The 21,352-nt window shown below is 46.1% G+C and overlaps 1 protein-coding gene and 1 pseudogene across 6 annotated transcripts in view; both read right to left on the bottom strand.

The window, feature by feature from the left end:
• Kif13a (kinesin family member 13A) overlaps positions 1–21,352 on the bottom strand; it is a 179,586-nt gene that overhangs the window by 49,002 nt on the left and 109,232 nt on the right. For all 6 annotated transcript variants that reach the window (XM_041632689.1, XM_041632691.1, XM_041632692.1 and 3 more), the window contains 10 exons: positions 17,907–18,018; positions 17,171–17,383; positions 16,243–16,353; positions 14,999–15,133; positions 11,198–11,328; positions 9,249–9,335; positions 8,980–9,146; positions 3,746–3,959; positions 2,452–2,614; positions 374–514 (listed from right to left, as the gene is read on the bottom strand). In XM_041632689.1, coding sequence (XP_041488623.1) covers positions 374–514; positions 2,452–2,614; positions 3,746–3,959; positions 8,980–9,146; positions 9,249–9,335; positions 11,198–11,328; positions 14,999–15,133; positions 16,243–16,353; positions 17,171–17,383; positions 17,907–18,018 — 1,474 coding nt within the window. The remainder of the gene's footprint in view (positions 1–373; positions 515–2,451; positions 2,615–3,745; positions 3,960–8,979; positions 9,147–9,248; positions 9,336–11,197; positions 11,329–14,998; positions 15,134–16,242; positions 16,354–17,170; positions 17,384–17,906; positions 18,019–21,352) is intronic.
• Positions 19,822–20,122, bottom strand: LOC121433991 (annotated as a pseudogene).

Raw genomic sequence — 21,352 nt, 5'->3', positions numbered from 1 at the left:
GGACATACACAGATGGGGCGCACACAACTAGGGGCACACACAGATGGGGCACACACAGATAGGGCACACACGGATAGGGGCACACACAGATAGGGCACACACAGATAGGGGCACACACAGATGGGGATGAAGATGAAGTCCACACTGGCTCCAGCCGGCCTGGTTTACCAGGACACAGACCAGCAGCACAGAGAGACTTCTTTCCTCCTCCTTTCACATGAGAGGCAGTGAAGACAAAACAAGAGCCGCAGGGTGTCCCCTTCCACCTGTCTGAATTAAGTGCTCCTGGAGGATCACATTTATCTCCCTAGTGTAAACACCAGAGCATTTTATCTGCGGTTTTAATGCAGCCACATCTCCTTGTTCCTCTTACCTCAGGGATATTTTCTTTCCATTCTTGGTAAAGGTCTCTCATATCAATTAATTTATTCTCCAGCTTCTCGATGGTCCAAATCTGGGTGCTCTTTCCTTTTCTCCTCGTTTGAATGGCAGGCTCACTCACTATCGCCCCTCTCTGTATAATGAAGAGAAACCAGGCGGACATGGTTTTGACTTCCCTTCTGACAGTTAAAGATTGTCTACATTGGGGGCTGGAGAGATGGCTCAGAGGTTAAGAGCATTGTCTGCTCTTCCAAAGGTCCTGAGTTCAATTCCCAGCAACCACATGGTGGCTCACAACCATCTGTAATGGGGTCTGGCCTTCAGGCATACACACAGACAGAATATTATATACATAATAAATAAATATAAAAAAATAAGATTAAATAATTAAAAAAAAGATTGTCTACATTACAGTGAGTTTACACAAAATGGTCAAACATTACCACCTAGGAAATATTCTGGTCACTTTCTTCTAGATATTCCTGTGCACACACTTATATATTTTTTTTTTTTTTGGTTTTTCGAGACAGGGTTTCTCTGTGGCTTTGGAGCCTGTCCTGGAACTAGCTCTGTAGACCAGGCTGGTCTCGAACTCACAGAGATCCGCCTACCTCTGCCTCCCGAGTGTTGGGATTAAAGGCGTGCGCCACCATCGCCCGGCCACACACTTATATTTTAAATCACAAGCCCATGTAAACACATCATCACACATCCCAGTCTCTCTCCAGTTTTTACATCACGATCAATTCCTTTCATTGACTACTCTTTGCAAACTTGTTTCATAGTAGCATAGAAATTCATCATACAGATTTATCTCATTCCTAATTATTATTCAGTTGCAAGGGTACATGTTTTTGTTTTATAAAGGCCACTGTGAGGGCTGGGAGGTAGCTCAGTTGCTAGAATGCTTGTCTAGCCCTTAGTTATAGGTGGTAGTGCACGCCTATAATCCTAGCACTTGGGAGGCAGAGGCACACAGGTCTCTGTGAGTTCAAGGCCAACCTATCTACAAAAACAAGTCCCAGGAGAGTCAGGGGTCTTACACAGAGAAACCCTGTCTCAAAAAACAAACAACAAACAAACAAGCAAAAAGCCCCAGTGCCACCTAAAACAGCTGTGGTCAGTACACGCCTGTAATGACAGCATTCAGGAGGCAAAGACAGGTGCACGGTCATCCTTAGCTACAAATTGAATGTGAGGCCAGCATGGGATTATGAGACCCTGCCTTAATCAATCAATCAATCAATCAATCAATATTAGAGAATAAAAGTACTATCAGAGAACCCTTGTGCACAACCTGAAGGTATGTCCATGCCTATATCTGTGGACTTAGAACTCCAATAACCAATCAAATCCTCCCTAATTTGCTTTCTTAAATTTATGAAAAAAATTATTTTATGTATATGTGTGTTTTGCCCCCGTGCATGCATGTGTACCACGCATGTGCCTGGTGCCCCCAGAGGCAGAAGAGGATACTGCACGCAATGGAAGTAGAGTTACAGATAATTGCGAGCCACTGTGTGTGCTAGGAAGCAAACCCCGGTCCTCTGGCAGAGCAGCCAGTGGTTAACTGAGCGAACCCTCTCTCTATTCACCACACTCAATTTCCTTTCTAGCTGTTGGCCGAGTAGAGAAAAAAAAAAAAGATGAAAATTTGTTGTCTTCCAGGTTTCTCTCTTAGAGCAAAACTTTGTTAAGTTTAAGTGATAGGCGTCTTTCAGAAGGCTGCGAAGAGTTCCATACATGTAATAGTATAGGTTTCAAAGATATTTTCTCCTCAGAGAATTCACTCACAGAAAGGTTGTACAACTAGGCATACATATATACTCATTGCATCGGGGCATTTGTGTGAGGAGAAGCAGGCATAATTACCACCTGACCTTCTTCCATTCTCTCTAAGGACGCTGCTTACAGCGTATGCTCACCCAGGGGGTACAGACCAACTTGAAGGTGTCCAGAGTCAACACCTGGTTCCCCACAGGACCTGCTCACAGAGATGAGCTCTGGACTCCAGTCTGCAGGATCTACTAGCCTACATCCTGCTCTCCCAACCCCTAGGGCCGTGCCTACCTTCCTGTTGGCACTGAGGTTGGCCGCGGGGATCTGAAGAGTCACTTGGTAGTCGGTGAGCTTGTTCATTTCCTCAGCTAGGAAGTTGGCTTCCCTCACCAGAGTGTTCGCTTTCACCAGCTGCTCTCGAAGCTTGGCCAGGCTCTGCCTGAACAGTTCATCCCTGGGGTGTTGAAGAAGAGAGAGCACACACAGGTAAAGTAAACCAGAGTTCCGTTCCTGTCACAAAGTGGTGACAAACTCCACCCACAGCAGCAGCACCCCTTTTAGGAAGTTTTCCCTCCTGTCCACAGAGAGGAGGGCACTGAGAACCACTGCTGGGAACAAAACTGAGGGGTTGAGGATTGATATTAGACAAAGCAACAAACCAACAAACACCCAGGCACCGCTCAAGCAGAAGCAGGCAGAACTCTGTGAGTTCAAGGCCAGCCTGGCCTACAACAATCCGTTCCACGACAGTCAGGGTGGCCACAATCTTTCATTCCTCTTCACTTCCACTCCTTCATTTTTTTCATTCATACATCCACTCACCCACCCACCTACCCATCCACCCATCCACCCTCCATCTAGCCACCATCTATCTATCTATTATTAAGAACCAGTTGCTATACGATAGTCCTTATAAACACCTGCCTTCCTTAGGCCATTCCTGGGTTCAAGTCTAGCAGGGGAACTGCTTCTTTCAGAGGACAAACCCCAAGCATCCCAGGTTGCCGTCTCTCACGTGTGCTGGGTTGTTGTCTTGCTCATGCCCAGTCTAACGCTTACAGATTGAATTCTTTTGCCTCCTCTATAAGTCACTTCCAGACTCAACCAGACAGCTTGTTCACATGCTTCCAAACACTCCCTGCTCTTCTCTGCTTTATTCCTGCCAAGCCACCCAGATACAGCCTGGGGTTGGGGGTGTTCTCAGGGGCAGTGGACATGATTAGCATGGGGAAAGCATGGCTCCGAGCACCAAAACCTTCTAAAAGGAAAAAAAAAAATCTCCCTACATTCTGTCTGCACATTCAACTGCTGTTGTTAAATAATCATCCAAACTTCTGCTATCTCAAGACCCACCAGTCTTCTACTTTGGCACTATCTGTACTGAAGGATTAGAGATCTGGGGAGGGGGTGGTCTATGGTGGCTGACATTACTGTGACATTATTGGGACATAACTCTTAGATGAAACACCAATGGCCAAACTAGAATTGGGCCTTCAGTCTCCTTTTTCCAGACATGTCCTCCCTCCACAGGCCTCTCCAGTTCCACAGCCCCTATTCCTCACTTAGGGTCTGGCCCCATCCTTACCTCTCCTCAGCCCACTGGGTCACCTTCTGCTGGGCTGTCTGGCTGTTGTAAGCCAGGCGGTCGGAGGCACTGCTCGGCGGCTGCCTCTCGGGGGAGAGCTGCTGGCGTAGCTGCTCCAGCTCGCGTTCATACATGAGCCGCTGCTCCTCCAGGGCAGTCCTCTTCTCTTCCAGGTACTGCTTCTCCAGGACCTGAACCACATTCTGAACTGGATCTGGTGAGAAGAGAGAAGAGGCAAAGGGTTGGAAGGAGCTGTTAAAGACAGGAGTCCACACCAGCTCCAGTCAGGGCTACTCTCAGCAAGAAATCTCCTGCCTCAGACCTGATCTAGCCTGGTCCTGTGCTCTCTGTGGAGCCTGAGAGCTCACAGTGGAAATCCTCCTGGCTTGCTTTCGGATAACACTCAGCTAACTGCTAATTACAAACCTTCACTGTTACCTTCTTTCATGGGATGAGCGCATCCTCATGTCTAGCTGTGTGTATCACAAACTTCCTGGTATTTAATGGGGAGGAACTGGATGTGAAACCATTGTGTTATCCAAGACAGCACACGGCTAGGAGCTTGCACAAGTTGATTTTTAGAGCACATGCCTTCCACACTCATGTAACATGGTTTTTGTGTGTGACAAAACCTCACCACAAACCTCCCTTCTCTTGATGGAGAGGAAATAATCATAACATACATTTGAAAATATTGATTAGGTATATGACATGGCAATTTCTCAGGTGTTAATTCCTAAAAGGGCAATTAACTTTCATAAAAAAAAAGAAAAGTAAAAGGAAAGCATGTGTTTGGCAATTTAGTGCTCCAGGAATCTAAAACTTGCAATTGGGCAAGCAGGTACAGACATATCAACAATGGAGCCTTAGGCCGGGCGATGGTGGCGCACGCCTTTAATCCCAGCAATCAGGAGGCAGAGGCAGGCGGATCTCTGTGAGTTCGAGGCCAGCCTGGTCTACAGAGCTAGTTCCAGGACAGGCTCCAAAGCCACAGAGAAACCCTGTCTCGAAAAACCAAAAAAAAAAAAAAAACAAAACAAAACAAAACAAAAAAAAAAAAACAGAACAATGGAACCTTGGCACCTCCATGGATGGCTGTGGTGTGGGTGGTGTGCGGGACCTGACTCTGAGGAACCAATTGACTGGACAGGGCACCAATGTGGTGATGACCAATGAGCTGCATGCCAGGTCCAGACAATGACTCATGAGTAAAGTCACAACACAAATGAGTAGCCTGCAAAGAGTCAGTATGCTGACAGCCACACGGTGCAGGGGAGGACTACCCATCACAGTGAGCATCTTCCAGAAGTTCACGGGACTGTGGGGAGACGCATCTTTAGACCAGTGTAAGATGTAGATTCCTTCTTTTATGTTGACACGTTTGCCTGTGATTCCCTGATAACCTGGGCTGTATTCCCATCCAGTTGTCTCAGTTTCCAGAAAGAATCTGGTCGGTGATTCAGGAGTTTTGTAATCACCTGATCATGGCTATTCAGAGACTCTTCCAAAATACCCCACCAGTTTATGCAATAAACACAGACAATATGCTTTCTACATTAGCATGTAAGAGGAGAGAACACGCGAACCTTAAGAATAAAGTTAACACAGCAAAAACAAGCAGCTTCGTATAATTGCAAGATGCTGTAAGTTGTTTTAATGAAAACGACAGCTACCATGCCAATGTGACTTTACTGGCTGCATCTCAAGAGCAGGGACCAAACTGACTGCAAGCATGACCTCCAAAGAAACCTGCAGCCCCCCCCTTCCCTGTGGTGGGTGTCATCTCCATTTTAATGTAGAGGAAACTGGGGTTCCGAAATATCACACAGATGACCAAGGTCCAATGACAACCAAGGACAGCACCATGTACTGAGCTTAGATTAGAAGCTCAATGTCAACGAGGATCAGAAATCAACTTGATAAATATGTCTTGATGCGATGCTCTTAGCCTGAGAGTCACTCCGTATCAGCACTCATCAAAGAACAAAGTCTTCAAAACATACAACTGTATTTCATTAAGTCCATTGCTTCTTCAAAGCAACAGCAGATTTGTCACTGAGAAATTGTTTTTTACTGCGTTTTGTGAAGAGATACTGAAAGACATACTAGGGATCGAATGTAGGGTCTTATTCATGCTAAGCAGGAACTGTGCCATTGACTTCTACTGCCTGGGTCCTAAAGAACATATCTATCTATCCACATCTCAGCTTTTTATGCTGCAGAAACACACGTGACCCTGCTGGCTGATGCTGCAGGATCTCAAGCCAGGTTCCTTGTCAACATGGAGGCCGAGCGACTGAGGCTGCTTAAAACAGCACCAGGAGCCACAGTGACACAGGCTCTATGGAGGCCACAGAACAAGATGCAAATACAGAAGGAGAGCAACTCAGCCCTGCACCTGGGCCCCTTAAGCAGGACTCCCAGGTCACCTCCTCGTCACACACAGTCCTGTTCAGGGGCTAGGCTGTTTTACTTCTGATCACCACTATGGGAACATAGTTCTCTCTTGTTTTTCTTTTGTTTATTTTGCTTTATTTTTCAAGTTTATTTTGGTTTTATATACATATATATGTATCTATGTGTGTGTATGTAAACATATTTGTATGTGGGAATGCCTGTACGATATGTACATGTGAAGGCCAGAGGTAAATCACCTTTAAAAACATGGATTTATTTAGTGTGTGCACATGCATTCATAGTGACATGTGTGTGGAGGAGGTGGCTTTTTCCTTATGTCATGTATGTTCTGGGGGACCAAATTCAGACTGTCAGGCTTGTTACTAAGCACCCTGACCTGCTGAGACACCTTATCAGCCCCCTGCCCCATACCCTGTGTTTTGAAACAGGGTTTCTCACTAGCCTGGGGCTCACCAGTTACTCTAGACTGGAAGTTCATCCAGTCCCAGGATCCCCCCCCCCCCCCCGCCTCTCCAGGGCTGGGAATACAGGTCCATGTCACTACCCCTAGCTTTTGGAATGTTGTTTTTGCTTATTTGTTTAATGTGGGTGCTAGAGACTGAACTTAGGTCTTTATCAGGAAACTACTGACTGAGCTATCTCCCAAGCCTGCGGGAATGTCTGACAATATTCCTCTCACCTATCAATCAGTCTGATGCCTTTGCTACACTACCCAGCCTCTTTTAAAAGAGGTTCTAATATAGCTAATAGCTTTTTAATGATCCAGAAATTTCTTAATGACTTTTTCTCTCTCCTGAAGACTGCTATCCTGCCCACTACTAGTCTCATTTATATCAGATCCTCAGAATGAGATTTCTAACTACAAGGGACATTATAATTAATACATAAATGTACTCCCGCATGCACGCAATGTGGAACTTGACCAGCAGGGGGTGCTATGAAAGAAAATGCTTGGAAAGCAACTGTGTCTACAGAGGCTGATCCGAATTTCAGGACTGTGGAGAGATTGGAATGCTGCAGTTGGGTGAGTTCTAGTCCTCTGAATCAGCCATTCCTTGCCAACCTCTGTGTCTGAACGAACACCCTGCGACTAATAGATAAACCTTTACCCAATCATTAACTTAATAGATCACTAGCTCCCACCAACCCCAAATCTAAGAATGCCATCAGATAGTATCTTGGGTCTACAGAGATGCTCCCCTATCCTGCTGGACCTGCCTCTGATGCACCCCCAACGTGTTTTAAAATAAAATGGATCCAGTTAGCAAGGTAACCTGTTTATGATCTGGCCCAGGACACCCCCTACCCCCACCCCGCGCTTCTTGTCTTCTCTCCCTGCTTCTGAGAATGGAAGCCAGGGCCTCAGGCAATGCTAGGCGATCACTCTACCACTGAGCTACACTGCCACTTCATTTTCCTCTTCTCAAGAGAACCATTTCAAAATTCAGTGCATCTGGTGTCTAAGGCCAGGGTACCAAAGAGTCGGTTTTTTTGTTTTTTTTGGGGGGGTGATGGGGGAATGAACAGGAAGGGGTGCTGAGGGAGAGACAGGACAGGGGCCCTGGGGGAGAGAAAGGGCAGGGGTGTTGTTGGGGGAGAGACAGGACAGGGTGTTAGGAGCGGGCATTAGAAACAGCATTGGAAATGACTCACACTGGGCTAGAAGGGACGTCTGCCTTTGGGGATGGGGGAGAAGTCTCTAATCTTAGATGTTAGAAACTACCTCATGACCTTCTAACCAGTCCCTAAATACTCCTAATTTTAGAGCTAGCTACATTCTTGTGCTGCTGGGTGTGTAGGGAAAAGGACAGCTGGGCGGTAACAGAGTTGGAATATGGTTGGGAGATCCTCAGTCATGATCAAGAAGCACTTTGGTCAGGCAGAAAAACCTTCGCTTCATCCCAATACTGCCTGTTAGAGTTTGCCAAAGCTCACAGCAAGCAACGTCCCTCAGCGGTCCCGCTGAAAGCCAGCCAGGATCCCACATGCTAAGGCAGCAATTAAGAACCTCTGTCCCAGCGTTGGTGAGCCAGCTTCGTCTGAAACCACAGGAGGGGGAAGAGGATCTTCAAGTAGGACCACCACGGGGAGGACCACCAGGCAGACAGGCTTACGGTCGGAAAGCCACCTAGCAGGAGACGGAATTCTGAGGACGCCAAGGCCATCAGCTCATCTGCACCATGACAGAGGATGCATGGGTGCCTCAGAGGGAAGCGCCACTTCGGGGACCTGGTGGAGGAGGGAGGCATCGCTCTTCACAGGTGATACTAACACTGGCAAGAGTGAGCCTGGCACAGGAAGTGGGGGTGAGGGAGGCGGAGAGGGTGTAAGGCAAAGAGCCTGGGAACATTTCACTTCAAGCGTCATCTTTATCAAAGGTGCTTGAGTGTACCTGTCAAGTAAGCCTCTTCAGAAGTATAATTCCCACCTGAGTTGATAGTAAATATTACCTTTCACATCCATGAGAATTCTGGATCTGTATTTTCCTGGGGGACCTTTATCACTCTTCCAGAAAATGACAAGATCAATGATGGAAAATTTGATTAAAAAAAAAAATCTGTCAAACTGATTTCATAAATACTGAGACCATGGAAATGCTATTGCGATTGGCTTGAGAACAAGAGATTCCCCAAAGAGGGGGCCATCTGCAGACTCTCTGGTTCTACCCGAGTTCCCTGAGCTGTCTTGATGCTGCTGCTCCTTGCTGCTGGCCACTGGAAGGAATTATTGGCTTTATGTGTCTAAACTTTGGGGAGACTTTGCTTATCCCCTGTGGGCCCCTGTAAGATCTGCTGCTGCCGGAGAGAGCATCTTACCATTGCTGTTGAGGGTTTTCATGATGACCTCCATCTGTGCGAACTCGTAGTTGTAGTCTGGTTCCGAGGAGGCCTCGCTTGCAGCATCCAGGTCATGCTCTGCCGGACCTGCATCTTTCTCAAAGTCTCTCAACCAGTCCCGCCGTTTCCTCTTAGGTAAATTAATTCTGTGCGGGTTTTTATCATTAGATAAAATCAGTTTGGTTTATACTTAAATAGACAACAGAAAAGAAGGCAAATGGAAATATCAGAGAACATGAAGCTGATACCTAAAAAAGTGGTTATTTCCCCATAAGATTCTGTCACCGTGCCATAGCTGGGTGGTACTGCAGACGAGGGTGCCATTTACACATGACCTGAAGGGACACAAAGGAAGATGTTAGGTGGATGGAAGACAGTAGTCCCAAAATTCAAAGAAGTAACAGGGACTGTTCTCCTAATGAATGTATTCTGGGAAACCATTGAAGAAGGAGTAACAGAAACCCAGTCTCGGTCATGAGTCAGGAAGGGTCTGCCTATGCCCCTAAGAATGAGGCCCAACTCTGTGTTTCTGATGGAGATATAAAACAGCACTACAGGATGGTTAACAGACATTTACAAAATGCAGCTGGGGAGACAGCTCATTGAGTAAAGCTTGCGTGAGGACCTGAAATCAGATTCTCAGAATCATATAAAGCTGGGGATAGCAACACATCTGTCATCTTATCATTCCTATGGAGACAAAGAAGGTAGAGACAGAATCCCTGGATGGTCCCAGGTGGGCTAGCCTGGTGTACACAGTACTGAACAATAGACTGTCTCAAACAAACAACCAACCAAAACAAAACAAAAGCCATATGATGGTTTGAAAGAATATGGTCCCCAAAGGGAGTGGCACTATTAGGAGGTGTGGCTTGGTTGGAGTGGGTGTGGCCTTGTTGGAGGAAGTGTGTCACTGTGGAGGCGGGTTTTGAGGTCGCCTATGCACAAGACACCACCCAGTGTCTCTGATCACATCCTATTCCTACCCAAGATGTAGAACTCTCAGCCACTCTCAAGTTCCATGTCTGCCTGAACGCCACCATGGTTCACCATAATGATAATGGTCTGAACCTCTGAACTGTAGGTCAGCCAATAAAATGTTTTTCTTTATAAGAGTTGCTATGGTTATGGTATCTCTTCACAGCAACAGAAACCCTAAGACATGCTGGTGGTGGTTTGAAAGAAAATGGCCCCCAAAAGGGGTGGCACTATACGGAGGTGTATGGCCTTGTTGGAGGAAGACTGTCACTGTGGGAGAGGGCTTTGAGGTTTTTTTTTGCTCAAGTTTCCCTCAGCGTGACTGTCAGTTGACTTCCTGTTGCCTGCAAGATGTAGGACTCGCAGCTCCAGGGACATCTGCCTGCACGCCGTCATACTGATAACTGACTGAACCTCTGAAACTGTAAGCGGCCACCTCAATTAAATGTTTTCTTTGTAAAAGTTGATGTGGTTATGGTGTCTCTTCACAGCAGTAGAAAACCCTAACTAAGACAACACTATTACTCCTCAAAGTTCTATACTGCTATCACTAGAATATGAACAGACCCCACAGGCTCCTGTTCTAGAACAGCAGATCTCCAGTGGGTGGCGCTGTATCCTAAAGTTGAGGAATGTGGGAGGTGACGCCTCACTGGAGGAAGTGGGTCCCTGGGGGCAGATCTTAGGAGATAAAGCTACCCTGTGTCTGGACAGGTCTGGTTCTCTCTACTTCCTGATGTCAGATGGTGCCAGCTGCTTCATGCTCTTACTGTCACTCTCAAGAGCCCTGCCTGAAGCCGGGCGATGGTGGTGCACGCCTTTAATCCCAGCACTCGGGAGGCAGAGGCAGGCGGATCTCTGTGAGTTCGAGACCTGCCTGGTCTACAGAGCTAGTTCCAGGACAGGCTCCAAAGCCACAGAGAAACCCTGTCTTGAAAAACAAAAACAAGCAAACAAACAAACCAAAAACAAACAAACAAACAAACAAACAAAAAGCCCTGCCTGCCACCATGACTTCCTAGCTACATGAACTGTACCCTTTCAAACTGTGAACTGAAATAAATGCTTCCTTCCAGGTATATTTGGTTAAGCAATGAAAACAGTAACTAACACACGCCCGTAAACAGAAAGCAAACCCTCTAGGATCCCCAGCGTATCCTTAACTGATGTAACTGAAGCAAGAAAAGGAGAGGCTGGCGTCTCCACGGGCGCCTCCTACCTTGCATTTTCTTTAGGCGTGAGAGTGATGTCTCCATCTTCGGCGATGTCGATCTCACAGTGCTCGGGCTGAATCCCGATCCCAAAGAGCTGGATGTCCTGAGAGGTATCTGCACCCACGCGGGTGTGATCCTGGAACGCAGAATTGAAGAGAGGAAACCAAGTTCACAAGGCACTCAACCAGAAATGGTCACAAGCAACTGGAATAAATCAAGGACTGTATGAAATGAACGGCACAGGAGGACATCTTGAGCATCAGAAGGCAAAACATTGGTCAGTGTGATGGCTCAGAGGATAAAGGCATTCATCACCAAGTCTGATAATCTGAGTTCAGTCTCCAAGACCTGTATGGTGGAAGAAAAATAGTCCTCTGACTCCATTCATATGCTGTGGCAAGTGCATGCCCTCCACAGATAGATAAATAGATTGGTAGGATGGCAGGTAGGTGGATGGATGGATGGATGGATGGATGCAGTAATAATTTTCTTAAGCTAAAATCTTACCTAGAAACAACTTTTTTTTTTGTTTTGTTTTGTTTTTGGTTTTTCAAGGCAGGGTTTCTCTGTGGTTTTGGAGCCTGTCCTGGAACTAGCTCTTGTAGACCAGGCTGGTCTCGAACTCACAGAGATCCGCCTGCCTCTGCCTCCCGAGTGCTGGGATTAAAGGCGTGCGCCACCACCGCCCGGCTTTTTAAAAATGTTTAAATTCAGCTGGGCAGTGGTAGTGCACACCTTTAATCCCAGCACTCAGGAGGCAGAGGTAGGCGGGATCTCTGAGCTCAAGGCCAGCTTGGTCTACAGAGTTCTAGGACAGCCAGGGCTACACAGAGAAACCCTGTCTCAAAAAAACTCAAAAAAACCCCAAAACCAAAACCAATCAAACAAGAGCACCAAAGAAAAAAAAATGTTTAAAACCCTATCAAAACTAGCTCCTGTATCAACAATGATTATCATTTTAAAACATAAGAAAATTAGACATAGCTATAGCAGACATTGAATTCTAATTCTAGATTGAATTTTTACTATTTGAGTGGGTACCAGCATGACATTTCATCCTAAGCCTCTATTTCTCTTTCTCTCCTCCTTTCTTTCTTTTTCTCTTTCTTTCCTTCCTTCCTTTCTTTTCTCTTGCCCTCTTTTTTTTTTTTTTAACAAAACTAAGACAATATTATTTATTCAACCTATTTGACTGGATTCTTTTTAAAAGGACTCCATTTCAGAACCACTAAAAGGCAGTCTTGTAGTAAATTTTACCTCAGCATCCTTCCTTCCCACCTTAGGGCTGGGGACATGGCTCAGTTGGTAAAGATGACCCCAGTATCTATCTATACAAAAAGTCAGACATGGTGGTTTTGCCTTCCATCCTGATGTTGAGGAGGCAGAGAAGGGATTCCCTGGGGCTTTGCAGCCAGTTTGTATAGCTGATCAGTAGGCTTTGGACTCAGTGTTTTCACCCCATTCCAAAAACTAAGGCAGAAAGTAATTGATGAAGACATGACATTAATCTTGACGTGTGTGTGCATGTGTGTTTGCGCACGTGCATGTGCCTGCACAGACAGACAGACACACACTTGTCAACATTTCTAATGTCAGCATTCCATACAGTGGTGAAGTCTGTGGTTATATGATGTACAAATCCATGTAGTTTTAAAGATCTGAGTCTTAGAATCTCTTTGGGGACTTAGTTGCTGTGTACCCCTGCTCATTCACAGAGCACCTTCCTATATTGCTCTACAAATTATTTAATCACTGTGGCATTACTTCTGTATGCAATGGAGAAAACGCAACGCTAGGTCTTTCAAATGAAGATGTCTGTGGTTGGGGATACAGTTCTGTAGCACAGCGCTTGCCTTCCACACACAAGATCCTGGGTTTACAAGCCAGGATCAGAAACAATTCGCTCTCCCTAAATAACGGATCCCAAGCTGACTCATGGAGCCTCGGTAGGTCAAGGGCTAGCTGTACCACGTTTTTACCTCTGAAAAAAGTGGAAGGAAAAAGATCATAGGAGACTGAGGTTCCCTGCTTCAATTCTAGTTCATTCTCCACTGCATATTATATACTCCCAGGGGATCAAAATCCTTACCAAGGTGTTCTTGAAGAAGATGTGGCTTTGGTTCCCAGAACCCATATGGTGGCTTACAACTACCTGTGACTCCAGTTCTGGGGACCTGATATCCTCTTCTGGCCTCATGCATGTTGTACACACAGAGACAAGCAGGCATACATATATACCCATAAATAAAACAAGTCAAATAAATTTAAGAAGACTCCAGGTACCCAATCCTTGACCATCATTTTAATATTCAACTACCGTAACAGGGGGCTGGAGAGATGGCTCAGCTGCTAAGAGCACTAGCTGCTCTTCCAAAGGTTTTGAGTTCAATTCCCAGAAACCACATGGTAGCTCACAAATATCTATAATGGGACCCAATGCCCTCTTCTGGCATATAAATAAACTACCATAACATGCATACTCTCTGTGTGTATGTTATAGTTAAAAGTGTTTTGATGGGCAACTAAATTCCCTTTGTCAGTTAGGCCACCTCGCACGAATGCAATCAAGTGTCCTATTTCAACTATCTCTCTGTCCCTTCCCTTCCCTTTAGGATAGGGTCCCATATAGCCCAGTGTGGCCTTGAACTTGTTATGTACTGGAGATTGAGTTTAAACTCCCAATCCTTCTGGCCTACGCCTCGCACATACTGAGATTATAGGCATGTGCTACCACACCTGGCTTGGATGTCCCATTTCTTGCTTAATAAAATTGGCCAGTAGTTCTATAAATGTAGCCAAAGAACCCTTGGCCTCTCTCTGACATTTCTGGAGACTCATGAGGTCCAAATACTTTAGGGGACCGGAGGGGTAGCTCAGAGGTTAAGAACGCTGACTGCTCTTCCAGATGACCTGGGTTCAATTCCCAGCACCCACATTGCAGCTCACAACTGTCTGTAACTCCAGTTCCAGGGGTTCTGGAACTCTCACACAAATGTACATGTAGGCAAAACACCAATGCACATAAAATAAAGTAATAAATAATTTTTAAAAACTACTTTAGGAAAAACATTAAGTGTCGTTTGTTCCAGCTTTCGCATTTTATCATGCATGAATGGCAGGGCTTTGGCAGGCACCTGGTCAGTGGTGAGGCAGCTCTGAAAGCTAATAGCTGTGTGTCTGTGCTCCAACACCCCCAATCTAAACACGTCCAGACCGATGGCTATAACCTAGGCACACAAACATGCACTGGAGTCCTTGATACTTTCAAAGAATGTGCATGGGATCTAACCCCAGGGCATTTGGAAACCTACTGCAGAGATGTCCCTAGTATGGTCAGTGCACACCGAAGCCACGGGACCAATGCTAAAAGGCCTTAAATGAAGGATCATAGGACGAAAGTCCTTTCCTGATCATGGGGTCAGAGCTAAGGCAGACTTGGAAGAGCTCCGCTCTTGAATCTAGCCTAGGGTCTCTCTAGGCTTGTGTGGGTCTTGAGAGCTCCTTAGTGTTATAATGAAGACTCTCTATGACCTCTTAGACCGCCAAACACCTCGGAACTCTGTCACCTTACAGGTGGGACCTCCTCCAACAGGTGTACCCTGAGTTGTCCATTTGTGTCCCTCTGCAGCCTGTACTCAAGGCGAAACAAAAGTTATTTTTGGTGATCAGTGATGTGGGATTGCACTGTCCATGGTCTTTCTACTCAGGGTGAAGCTGGGTACAAAAAGCAAAAGCATGAGACCAGGCATCCGGGTTCTGCTGGGATGATGCGGGGTGGCAGGGATCTGCCGATCAGACATACTCACCTTTAAATAGTAAACCAGAAGCTCATTGAGGGCGGGGTCCGCGTTCAGGTTGACAAGGTAGCACTTGTCATCCCCTACCTTGATCCCGGAGGTCTCCAGGGAGATGCCCATGCTCTCCAGCTGCCGCTGTCTCTCCTGGGCATGGAAACAGACAAAAGCAGAGACACTCTGTTGTTCGATTCACAAGATGCATCCACGGAAAGAATAAGTCACCGTTTCTGGGGACAGTGCCAAAGAGGTGACACATTCTACTCGGCTCGACTAAGTTTGCTAAGCGCCTAGGACATGACACTGCCATAGGGCACCCAGCGTGAATCACACACAGTGTCTGGGGAAAAGGACAAGCCCGCGTAACTAGAATGCGAAAGAATAGTGGTGTGCCATGGAGGGCTGCATGCTTCCCAAGGAGGGGCAGCACGACGGGCGTAGAATATGTGTGGGACAATTCTTGGAGCATTGGATGAGTTTTCATAGCAAGAAGCAAGAGCAGTTGCTTGAGGAGTGGTCACAGGAAAGCAGATCCAGATTCTGGGCAGAGAGGATAATTTCAGGAGCCAAGAACTCCTAGCAAATGAGGGAAGCTGTAGGAGATGGAAGAACAGGTAGAGACCCTGTCGTCACAGGCTTTGAGTCCACTTGTAAGACTTAACGATAGTTTAGAGCGTGGTGGGTACTGATCTATGACTTGGAACACAAGAGCTAATACAACAAAGTCCTTTTTTCATGAAAACACATGGTAGTGAGATCTGGGGACAGTGTTAGTGGAACTAAAATGCCCATGCAATGCAGTGTGGAGTGACCCCAAACACACACTCCTGCTGTATTACCCCTTGTTACAAGGTCTATGCTACTAAATGTTCATATAGAATCTTCTAAGAAGCACACAGAGTCAAATGGTGAAAACTTATTGTGTTGTATGTCTTACGACTTTCTGCTAATCAGTGTTTCCAATGCCCTACTCTGCCAAGCGATCTAAAGAAAAACACGGAATCACAATGTGGACCTTTGATCATATGAGGGACAGAAACGACAGGCCCCTCCCCCTGCCCCAGTCTTGCTTATTCAACAGAGTATTCCAGCAGCACAGGACCATATGCAGACTGGTGGGAGATGTGAAGTTGGGGCTTTAAAATGAGCTCGGCAGAGAGAATGGGGCCCTGGATGGTTTTGGAGGAGGCAGGCATCTGTCCAGCGGGCACCAGGGGAAGGAGGCCTTAGTGTTTCAGGCTACCTCATCAGCCCACCTGTGCGATCTCTTCCGTTTTCCTCAGCTTCTCTTCCCATGTCACTGTTAGCTCCTTTATCAGTTTCTCAGATTCTTCAAGCTTCTCCTTCAGCTCCGGGGCCTTCATGGCCTTTAAAAACAAGACCAGAGACACCAGCTTTCAAAATCTTTCCAACATTATATACAGTACATATAGAATGGTACCCTTGCCTGTGGTATTGGAATTTGAACACAGGGCCCTGCACATTCTGTGTGCAGCTCTATGCATGTTCTATGCAGCTATGGGCTACATCTCAGCAGCCATATGCTCTCCCTCAACAAGTATAGACTTTCAGAAAGGATTAAGTCACGCACTGTCAGTGTGGGCCTTGGAATTCTGCTAATCAAAGTAAACGGAAGAGGACATCGTGTTTCTCTTTAAACAAAAAGACTGAAAAAAAAAAGCTAAAGTTTATCTCTGAAATATCTAAGTAGGAAAAAGGTTATTTAAGCAGATTTATCTGTCAGTAAGGCAGAAATCAATAATGTCATCCATACATATCCCGTAGCTACAGTAGCCAGTTAGGACCATATGCAGACTGGTGCCCATCCACAAGACCCAGGCTCCAAGACTAAGGAAAGGAGACCCAACATCTATGAAAGTCTCACGGAAACAATCTACAGTGTCAATTAAACACACACACTGTTCTTAGGATTTCCCACTGGAAGTTCAAGGGCCAAGTGAAGGGCTGAAGCCAACAATTAGGTAGTGACAGGAATGACCTCACTTCCTTTCTTGCCGGAAGACGGCTAGGGCAAGAACTGGTGTGAGTTATGTGGTTCTTCACAATGCTTCTCAGCCCAGAGCAGACACCTGCACACACTGAAAGGGTGAACCACACAGCCCTCAGCCACCAGACACCCCAGTTAGGGGACTTCAGGAACTGGGCACGGCAGACTGACGTTACCTCAGCCTGTGAGAGCTGCTCTCTCAGTTTCTCCACTTCCTCTCGCAGTTCCCGGATGACTTTAGCATTGGGGTCCTCATTCACTACAGCGTGGTTCACGATCCTCTTAGCTCGGTCTGCGTATCTCAGTGTGGACAGCGTCTCCTCGTAATTGTCCGCTGCCGGGCTGATGGTGGCTATCATGGAGGTCTGGCTGTTCCCTCCTAAGTTGTCCTATAAAGGATTTCAGATAGACGTGACCAAAGAGGTCTACACGTGACTTTGTTCTTGGTGAAAAACAGAATGCAATGTGAAAATGTGTTAGTATTTTTCACATAATTTTATAAGAAGATGAAATATGGCCTGTTATATTTATAACAATAAACAATACCTGACAAATGTCACTATAATAGAATAAAAACAGTAAGTAGTGTTAGTTTGTGTATGTATGCTGTTGTGTAGCACGTGTGTACATGTGTGTGTGCATGGGCATGAACATGAAGATAAAAGAAAAAGATGTCGGATGTCTTTCTCTGTCACTTCTCTGTGCTGGGGATTTGAACTCGGGTTCTCATGCGTACTCAAGCAAACGATCTTACCTGGCGAGCCCTCCCTACAAAATCATGTTCTTGGCGTGTCACTAAGAACTAGGGTGACGGTTCTGTGTGTGCTTCGGTAGCTCTGCACAGTCCTTTCACAGTTTCACGTCGGAAACAGCGAGGTTTAGACAAAAAACGACCCCAAGTCAACAACGTACCTTAAGAAGCCAAGTGAGAACGGAATCTCGATAAGGCACGAATTTGTTTTTGCCTTTGCCAGCGGCCTGGTCGGCAAGCGATGATATAACCAATCCCAAGGTTGTAAGCGATCTGCCACAAAAAGAAGGAAACTAAGCTTTGTGGCGAGCTTGTTTTCATACAATAACAATCTTTCTAGAAAACGAGAATAAAATACGCAGAGCGAGCAAGTCGACAGTCAGCGATGTCTGCAATAATTTTCCCGGAAGCCCAAAACAAAGAAAAAGGTAACCTATTAACATAAAATAATTAATTTAGAATTTCTATAAGAAAATAGTATGCTTCACTGCAGACTTTATAAAACGTACATTTTAAACATGCAATTATAAAATCATACTAGAAAGTACTAATTCACTCCAAATATTAAGGTCTGGATTACTTAAGCTTCAGGTCAACTTTGGACCATTCGGGCCTCTCTGCTCTTGCAGACACCCCCTGTAACTTAGTGTTTAAAGCTGGGGACAGGATTCAGCACAGGGTCACCACAGCTTCTCAAAAGCTGACCTGTGCAAGCAGAGGACAGCATCAGGCCTCGCTTTCAGACTCAGAGGAGCATGGGTAAAACTTGAGGGCTTTTAAGGAAACTGCAGAAGCCTTCACACAGAACTACTGCATCAAAGGTCTCTCAGGGTCTCTCTCTCTCTCTCACACACACACACACACACACACCCCTCTCTCACACACACACAATTTCGAGACAATACCCAAGGATATCCACATTCTTGGACACCATGCTGAGCTGTCTAGATTCATCATTAACAAAGCACAGTCCTAGGACCTTGACCATCTCCATCTTTGGGAACTTGTCAGAAACACGACTCTCAGGCCCTATCCCACCCCGTGGAAGGATGACTCCAGCAGGACTCAGCCACCTGTACTTGACAAGCTTTCCTGGCCATTCGATACAAGCTACTTTCTTAGAAACACTTCTGTGCTTTGATGCTTAACTTGTGCAGTGGTTGAGAGAGCGCTGTCTTAAGCTGGCAGTGAAAGGCAGTCGTGGGAACGGGGACAGGGGCAGCAGGTGTTGCTCAATGTCAGAAGTTGAACACTTATTTCAGAATTCTTTTTAATCCCTCCTGTCCCCTAGTCTGCTGTTAGGAAACTCCTAATCTTTAGATCTCTTACAGTTCTTTAGCAGGATGGGAAGTGGGAGGGGCTGACTGCAGAGGAGGGAAGAACCTTAGGTTGGGGGACCATTTATAAACAGCCCTGGCCTTTGTGTTCATTGGGTTCTTTGGTGACCTCCTGAGCTGTTCTACTGGAGTTCTACCCACAGTCTCCCCTCAAACCTTGTAAAAGTACTTAGAATTAAAAACCTACCAGAATAATAATAGAGAAGTTGGGATACAAAAGAAGACAAATAGGGGCTAGAGAGATCACTCAGTAGCTAAGCGCTTGCTCTCCTGCAAAGAATCTGCCACTAGAATTCTAGCACCCATGGTAGGAGACTCATAACTACGCCCTCTTTTGGCCTCTGGGGCAACTGCACTCACAGGGCCATGCACAGACACAGACACATAAATAAATTAAAAAAAATTTTAAAAGACAAAACAAACTAGGGAGGATCAAAAGCAGAATAAAAGTTGCCATAGTAAAATATAATGGATGAAGAAAAGAATTTGAGTTTTATGCTTTGGAAATGATGTTAGACAAAAAGCAAATTGGAGAGATTTTCTTTTTTTCATTTATATTATTTTATTTGGAAGTGTTTATAACAGTACAGCAAAACTAAACTGCAGAGACGATGGATGTCATGGGTGTAGGCAGCATCAGTTTATTATAAAAGGGAGGCTCGGACATTATTTACACGAGGAATAGTTCAGAATGTCAGCGAAATGGGCAACTTCATGTGACACCATTTCAACAGTGATCTCAGTCCACAGACTTTCCGAGAATGTCATCCTCTCTACATAAGAAACAATCTTGCCGTCTAGAATTGGTGCCTCCATATTCTTGGAGGAGAACTGTGTCTCCAGCTTTCACCCCTACAGGATGAGCCTCTCCACCCTTTCCTTTCATGCCTGATCCCACAGCTACTACTGTTGCTTGCAATGCTTTTCCTTGAGACTCTTCTGGAAGCCTCATGCCACCTTTGGTCACAGTTTTGGCGGCACTCCTTTCAATCAATCCTCTGTCAAAGAATGGGAGGAACTCTGAAAGCTTGCCCAGCCATGACTAGCTCCACCGCAGCTTGCCGCAGCAAGGAGAGTCCTCGGGATTTTCTTATACAAGCTCAATATGAGTGGAAAGGCAGTTGAGATAGCTCGTAGCATCAGCAAAGCACCTGGCCCAGGAGCTGCTAAGAAGTTCAGGGGAAGGGTGGGTCAAAAAGTTTTGCAAAGGTGACTTACCGTGTCACACTACAGCTTCCATAACGGGATTTCCCTTTTATTTTCTTAAATTTTCTTTTACTGTGTGTGTGTGTGTGTGTGTGTGTGTGTGTGTGTGTGTGCCAGAGCAGAGAGTAGATAGGAAACCAGGAAATGAATGGGAAGGAGATGCATGATGTGAAAGACACAAAGAATAAATAAAAAGAAAGTTAAAAAGCTTTGCAAACTGGAAACAAGGGCCTGAAGGTGAAGAGCCCTGTAGAACTTGAACAGTCATTCCAGGAATCTGCCCGGGAGAGGGAAGCCCAGAGCAGTGAGAGAAAGTGGCCACTCCCACCTTCCCCGATGCCAGGTTCCACTCACACTGTCCACTTTGACATTGACAGTGACCAACTGCGAGCCATCACAGAAGCCAGTCCTCTTAAATCTACATGGGAAGCAACGTAGGACTGCAACATAGATTATGCAACCATCATTCTGAGGAGTCAGTAAGAGGACAGGCAGTCAGGAGAAGGCTCGAACTCCTGGGCAGCTGGCCTGTGGCTCGGCCCTCCCATAAGAAAATGAACATGAACCAGGTAAAGTATCCAAGAGGAAAAAGTGAACAGTTATCATCATCATTATATAGTTTTGCAGAATTGGGGACCAATCCAGGCATCTTGCACGTGATGTATGCCGAGAGTGGCCACTACTGCCACCTAGGGAGTAGTCAAGGTTGAGAATGTAAGGAAACCATGGTAGGAGTCTGTGGGGAAGCCTTAGGAAGGGTGCTCCATGAACTCAAACAGTCTGTGGAGAAACTGAGGCAGCCCGAGCCCAGTGGCGGGGAAATGGCTCCACCGTCCCACCTTCGCTGGACAGGTGGAGTTGCAGCCTGGCATTCTGGTGGACAACTTCTCACCCTGGCACCCCGGGAAGAATGTATACAGATGAACTACATCCCTCTCATCCCTGAGCAGCGCCGCCACCTGGTGCCTTGGTGCCTTCATTCCTCAAACAAAAGGAGCGCCACGCACTGCACTTTAAAGCACTCAGGAGCTTTGGGAGGGGTGAAGCCCATTAGCGGACACTGA

Source organism: Microtus oregoni, unplaced genomic scaffold (assembly GCF_018167655.1).
Source record: "Microtus oregoni isolate MIOR12 unplaced genomic scaffold, Mior012 000042F_ref0000377, whole genome shotgun sequence".
NCBI lineage: Eukaryota > Metazoa > Chordata > Mammalia > Rodentia > Cricetidae > Microtus > Microtus oregoni.
Note: the sequence above shows the minus strand (reverse complement) of the source record. Positions and strands in the feature narration are given on the sequence as shown.